At 32.8% G+C, this 6,892-nt stretch overlaps 1 protein-coding gene across 2 annotated transcripts; it reads left to right on the plus strand.

Moving 5' to 3' along the window:
* On the plus strand, positions 1,086 to 3,832 carry LOC109325973 (dnaJ homolog subfamily B member 13-like). Of its 2 annotated transcripts, XM_019558622.1 has the most exons (4): positions 1,086 to 1,227; positions 1,260 to 1,512; positions 1,875 to 2,311; positions 3,227 to 3,832. In XM_019558622.1, the coding sequence occupies exons 2-4, from the start codon at positions 1,348 to 1,350 to the stop codon at positions 3,669 to 3,671; spliced, it is 1,047 nt and encodes a 348-aa protein (XP_019414167.1). In that variant the 5' UTR covers positions 1,086 to 1,227; positions 1,260 to 1,347; the 3' UTR covers positions 3,672 to 3,832. The 2 variants fall into 2 exon arrangements, with proteins under 2 accessions (XP_019414167.1, XP_019414166.1); XM_019558621.1 differs by having other exon boundaries at positions 1,086 to 1,512.

A 6,892-nucleotide genomic window follows, 5' to 3' on the forward strand; every position in this document is an offset into this window, starting at 1 on the left:
ATTTTTTAAATGGGCCATATTAGTCCCAATATATTTTTTGTATGATTTTTATCTGCAAAAGTGGTTTTTACTTTAACTTTCCATCCAAAATTGCATGAGGTACATATTTGTAGTTTGTACATGTCGATCGTTTTTATATTTTTTTTTGATGAATTTCTTACTTTTTAATTAAATGAATATATCAAATGGGACCCATGATCATTTGATTAAATTAGCCAAATAAATTATTATTACAAAATAATAACGTAACAATCAATTTAATCTTCAAAATATTTAATTTTATCTAAGATTTAAATTACTCTATTATATAATTTTATACACCATTAAACTGAAATAAAATATCATTAAGTTATATTTGGAAGATTACAAACTGTTTAACACATGAGTGCATTTGTTTTACTTTAGTCGGAAGAAAAGAAAAGAAAATACAAAAAAAAGATACAGCACTTTAATAAGAAATATAAAAAAAATGTGAAAAAAAGTTGAAAGGAACATGATGCTTTTAGGATTCCTAAATAAGTAAATAATATCATAACACAAAATAGATCATTTCCATAAATTATTTCTCTTTTTAGACTTTAAATATTTCCATGAACATAGAATATTACAAAAGTATTACAACAAATTAGATTTTAACTAATTATCAAATTTAGAATAGCTAATCAATTAGATTTTAACTAATTATCAAATTTAGATTTAAATAATCACCAACACTGTGGTCTTTTAAGTTTAACTAAAAAAAATCTTCATAATTTATTACAACAAAACTGATATACCAATACATATAAATTCGGGAAATTTTCCTTTAGTAGATTTTACACTTGAATGAAAAGTATATAATTCCAGATCAAATTTTGATATAAATTGCTTCAATTATTTATTATTTAGGATTAAATTTATGCACCGACAGTGTAAAGATGTATACACAGTCCGTATTATTTATCATTGATTTGAATTATTTTTTCTAAAAAGTCAATGATAATTGAAAATAAATATTAGATGATACAATAAAAGTGTAAAGACTTTTACCCACCCATGTAATAAATTACCTAAGATTCACTCTTATTGTGTTCTGTTTACTTTCCCAATATGGAAATATTAACGCACTAGTTACTTGTAAGAACTAAAAACCGTTTACTGCTACTGTTCCACCGTTCTCCAAAGAGACTAGAAAATCAACAGCGAAGTGTGTGGATTTCAGGAACTTTCCACAGAGATCGAGATGCCATAGCTATAGCCATCAATTTCAATAACTGTGAATAGAACAGAAGCAAGAGAAGAAGTAAAAGAAAAACCGCAAAACTGAAGAAGAGAAAGAGAGAAGAGCAACCAGCACCATCATCAAAGATGGGTGTTGACTATTACAAGCTCTTGCAGGTTGATAAGAATGCTAAAGATGAAGAATTGAAGAAAGCTTATAGGAAGCTCGCCATGAAATGGCACCCTGATAAGAATCCCAATAACAAAAAGGAAGCTGAAGCTAAGTTTAAGCAAATTTCTGAAGCCTACGAGGTATGATTTTCATAAAGGGTTATGCAAAAAATTTAAGTTTTTTTCTGAAATTAGGAGTGAAAATCTGGAACTCAATCAAAAAATTTATCTGGGTGGTGCTCAATTTTGTTGTTGTTGTTGGTATTATGTTTCTCATGTTTTTTTGTTTGCCTTTTGTTTTTATAAGGGTATTGCAAAAAGAGTACTTTTTTCTGAAATTTATAGTGAAACCTAATCAAAAAAATTATCTGGGTGATGCTTACTTTCTTTCTATGTGATTCTAATGTTCTTTTTCATAAGGGTATTGCAAATTTTCAGCATTTTTTATCATTTTTTAACTGGGGTGATAGATGCTTACTTTGTTTCTGTTGTGGTTATTTTAGGTGCTTAGTGATCCTCAGAAGAGAGCTATCTATGATCAATATGGGGAAGAAGGTCTGAAAGGTCAGGTACCCCCTCCTGATGCTGCTGGTGGTGCTGCTGGTGGTGGATCAACTTACTTCTCAACTGGAGATATCCCGGGATCCTTTCGATTCAATCCACGGAATGCTGATGACATATTTGCTGAGTTTTTTGGGTTCTCAAGCCCCTTTGGTAGGAGAGGTGGTGGTGGTCACGGCATGAGGTCAAGGTTCTCTGGTGGAATGTTTGGTGATGATATGTTTGGACCTTTTGGAGAAGGAGGAGGGATACATATGAGTCAAGGTGCACCTAGAAAAGCTCCTCCTATTGAGAACAAGTTGATCTGCACTCTGGAGGAGATATATAGAGGAACTACCAAGAAGATGAAGATCCATAGAGAAATTGCTGATGCCACTGGGTGAGTAGTTTTGTTTTTGTATTGGTCAATGGCTGAAATGATCAAACTTCAAATTGATTGTATGTGAAAAAGCATATACTTATCCACTTATTTATCAAATGGTTAATGCTTAAGTTGTCTTTTCTTATTTTGTGGCACTTGCTTCTTTGACTAAAGAAGAATTCCAGTAATTGTTTAAATGGCAGTAGTGAATTTATGGAATTTAACTTGAAATCACAAGGGTCATTGATCTAAGCAAGTATGTCCATGCTTGGCAAGTTGCTGCATCAAGAACTTCTAGTTCTATAATCATACTGTAAAAGTTATGCTAAATTATATATTTAGTGTATAAATCCCTATACTGGAGCAGTGTTGTTTCTTTCCATGATCCATGAGCAATGCCCTGTTACAAATTGTCAGTGTTAAACTTATATTATGTTGGCTACTTGCGAGGAACCTGGAAACTTTCCTCAGCATGATATATTATATATGTTAGCGTGAATTGCCTTTTTTTAATTTGAATATTGAGATTCTGGATTCTTTTTGTTGTAAAATTTAGTATGGGTTAGCTATACAAATCACAGGAGTACAATGAACTTTCATTCCCTTTAATGTTATAGTGTTCCTTGAAATTGTCAAAGACTACATGATATCATTCTATTATGCACTTCTCTAAAGCTTTATGTAGTTCATGTTACATGACTATTTTTATTTAGATAACCATTATCTCTGAGCCAAAAGGAAAGTACTTGTGATGTTGGAATATTGTGTTATTGTGCATTCAAGATCTCAACCCCTTTCAATATTAGTGCAGGATAAGAGCATCTTCTTTCCAGATTGTACTTTGGGTTTCTTTTTCTATTGTGATAATGGTTCTTGCAGTTTTCATTCTATCTCTAGCTTATTAATTAGGCTTTCTTTTCATTGTCGGTACAGAAAAACCATGCAAGTGGAGGAGATCTTAACCATTAATGTCAAGCCTGGTTGGAAGAAGGGGACAAAGATCACCTTCCCAGAGAAAGGACATGAACAACCAAATGTGACGCCTGCAGATCTTGTTTTCATCATCGATGAGAAGCCGCACAGTGTCTTCACTCGAGATGGAAATGATCTCATTGTCAATCAGAAGATTTCTCTTGTGGAGGCATTAACCGGTTATACAGTGCACCTCACTACGCTGGATGGCAGAAACTTAAGCATACCAATCAACAATGTTATCCATCCTAACTATGAGGAGGTTGTCCCAAGAGAAGGAATGCCACTTCCAAAGGATCCTTCAAAGAAGGGAAACTTGAGAATAAAGTTCAGCATCAAATTCCCAACTCGGCTCACCGATGAACAGAAAGAAGGCGTAAGGAAACTCTTGGCTTCTTCAGCCTGAGATTAAATATAGATCGATGATAATAGTATTTGGCTTATATCGATGGAAGCTATCTTATAACTACACATATAGCTTTGTCAATAAATTCCGTTGCTTCTCTCTCTATATATATATGTTTTAGCTTATACAGTGAAAAGATTTAGATTAGTTTTGTTTTGAAATGGTTTGGTAGTCAATGAGCTAAGTTTTTCAAATCCTTATTTTGGCAGTGATTAACTATGATGAGGATTGCACGCTGAGTGAGTAATCACCATTATCTTATTATTTATTTTCTTAGCCAATGAAGCAGTGACAATAAAATGTCAATTATGTAAGTTAAAAATATGATGTTTCAGATTTTGAAACAACCTTTATGGAGGTTCAAATGTATAGTAGTAGTATATAGAGTCAGATTGTATGTTATTGAATGATGGCCATATTTTTCATCCAGTAAATTGGGCAATACTTAAGTCACTCATACAAAGAAAGGGATTTTCTATTGGTTCATGAAAAGGATTTAGTGTAAAAAATATGTTCTGGGATGCTAGTCACTGTAACGTAAATAAATATATGCAAAAGTGAAAAATGAGGGTGGTAGTCATTCAGAACTAATCTTTACATGTCCCAATGTAAATAAATATAATGCAAACATGACCTTAGGTGATGGTGGTGAAGGAATAAGGTCATGGTTCTCTAATGGGATGTTCGTGATTGAGAACAACTTGACCTGCACTCTAGAGGAGATATATAGAGGGACTACCAAGAAGATGAATATCCATAGAAATATTGCTCATGCTACTGGTTCAGTAGTTTAATTTTTTTGGTGAATGACTGAAATGTATTAAGTTCTAATTGATTGTATGTAAAAGTAACTAGAGGCAAGTTCTTATCTTTTGTTTTATTTTTAATAACAAAAGTATTATTTCATTCTTATCTTTTGTTTTATTTTTAATAATAAAAATATTATTTCATTGCATATAAAAGATAAAAGGATAAAAAATTATCTTTACTCATGTAAAAGTGTGTACGGATTTTCTTATGTTCATATGGTGTTCTCCAATAAGAAGAAAATATCTGCTACAACTTAATTACCAATCAAAATTTATCATGTGTAATAGCTGTCACAATTGCCTATAAAACAGCACCAGAGTTTTGTACATATGATTTAGCACACTTCTACATAAGGTGTTCAAATCCTATGTTGTTTTCCTTTATTTATAGTAGTACATTTACTTCATATTCTGTGTGCATGGTTGAGCCTTGATTGATAGATTGATGCTATCCTAGGACCTAGAGCTCTACATTGTTAATACTTACTAATCATGAGCTGGAAGTATTGTTATTGGGACATGAGAAGCTATGAAGTATGAATACAAATATGTGCATAAAATAATAAAAAATACATAAAATATGATAAAATCATAAGTGTAAATTAAAATATATAAAGTAGAAAATATAGTGATAATTGTAAATCATTGTCCTCCAAAATTCCAAAGTACCAAATTAAAAAATATAGTAGAATAATTCATAAAATTGATAAAACATAGCATATCTTATCCTATTTTTTATTGAAAACATATATGTTCATCTTTATTTTATTTTATTCTCAATTTTTGGATACTCTAGAGGTACATATCCTTCATCAATCCGAACATATCTGTGTCCGGCACTGACACGTGAGGATGTTTAACGCATATGTGCTTCAGAAATGGGAAGAATGGAAAACCACCAAAGAAGTACCACATATTCAACCAAAACCTTAAAGCAATAGTTTCATGGACATTTTCTATTGTAAACCCTTCTAATTTTTCCCCCATATCCAATGTGAGATTTTACACTTGAGTAAACTTAACCTGTTACCATTCTTAATTCTTAGTTGTGAATTTATGGGATTTAACTTGAGATCGTAAGTTCGTCCATTTAGCAACCAGGTCACTTAGCAGTTGGCACCAGAAGATATTGAATTTGGATATGTAGAAATTGTTTCTGGGATTGGTATGTTAAGATGTTTAGATGTTTCTTCTCTGAATAAATTGCTATTTGTTAAGGAGTTCGTTGCTTTTACTTTTTCTTTAGGAGAATCTCATGTTATTAGGTATTGTTATACGTGGGATTAGTGGTTTCCTTATTCAGTTACTTGCCTTGTGTATTTAACTCTGTTTTTAAGTCAATAAATTACTACTGCATTATGTAGCAATTCAGCCTTTGTTTCTAACATTTGGTATCAGAGCTCCATACTAGGGCCTGATTCAAAACAAAAAAAAAGCGCAACAACTTTCATTCTCTTTGCAGCAAGTTTTTCTTTGATGGCTTCTGACAGCTTTGTGCAACCTGCTATTCCACGCTTCGATGATCACTATGACCACTGGAGTATGTTGATGGAAAATTTCCTGCGATCCAAGGAATACTGGACTCTCATGGAAACTGGCATCATTGAACCTACTAATGAGACAATTTTAACAGAAGCACAAAGAAAGACATTGGAGGATCAAAAATTGAAGGATTTGAAGGCAAAGAATTATTCGTTTCAAGTAATAGATCGTATTGTACTAGAGACAATCCTAAAGAAGGATACTGCCAAAGATATTTGGGATTCAATGAAGAAAAAGTACCAAGGCACTGCACGGGTGAAACGTGCACAACTCCAAGCTCTTCGCAAAGAGTTTGAAATTCTTCACATGAAGGAAGGAGAGTCAGTCAATGATTACTTTGGAAGAACACTATCAATTGCAAACAAGATATGTGTTAATGGCGAAAAGTCATTGAGAAAATCCTCCGCTCAATGACACATAAATTTGACTATGTGGTGTGTTCTATTGAAGAATCGAATGACATAGATTGTCTTTTGATTGATGTGTTGCAAAGCTCACTCTGAGTTCATGAACAGAGGATGACCAGACATATTGTGGAGGAGCAAGCCTTGAAAGTCACTGCTCATGAAGGAAATATTTTTCAAGGAAGAGGACGCGGAGGATTTCAAGGAAGAGGTAGCGGACGCCAACTTACAATCAAGGAACACAATTTAACCAGGCAAGGGTGGAATGTTATCATTGTCACAAGCATGGCCATTATCGAATGTCCCGAAAAAGAGAAGGAATCTAAGGTAAATTTTTCTGAAACTGAAGGAGAAGTACTATTGATGGCTTACATTGACAAGAATAATTCATCAAGCAATACTTGGTATCTAGATTCTGGTTGTAGCAATCACATGTGTGGGAACAAATCTTTGTTTTGTGATTTGG

This window comes from Lupinus angustifolius, chromosome LG13 (genome assembly GCF_001865875.1).
Source record: "Lupinus angustifolius cultivar Tanjil chromosome LG13, LupAngTanjil_v1.0, whole genome shotgun sequence".
In the NCBI taxonomy this organism is placed as follows: Eukaryota; Viridiplantae; Streptophyta; class Magnoliopsida; order Fabales; family Fabaceae; genus Lupinus; species Lupinus angustifolius.

What these genes read in the sequence shown, in the direction of transcription:
- LOC109325973 (XM_019558621.1), top strand. Translation starts at nt 1,348, where the DNA reads ATGGGTGTTGACTATTACAAGCTCTTGCAGGTTGATAAGAATGCTAAA. An exon ending in AAATTTCTGAAGCCTACGAG is followed by an intron (nt 1,513 to 1,874) that starts GTATGATTTTCA and finishes TGGTTATTTTAG; the next exon opens with GTGCTTAGTGATCCTCAGAA. An exon ending in GAAATTGCTGATGCCACTGG is followed by an intron (nt 2,312 to 3,226) that starts GTGAGTAGTTTT and finishes TTGTCGGTACAG; the next exon opens with AAAAACCATGCAAGTGGAGG.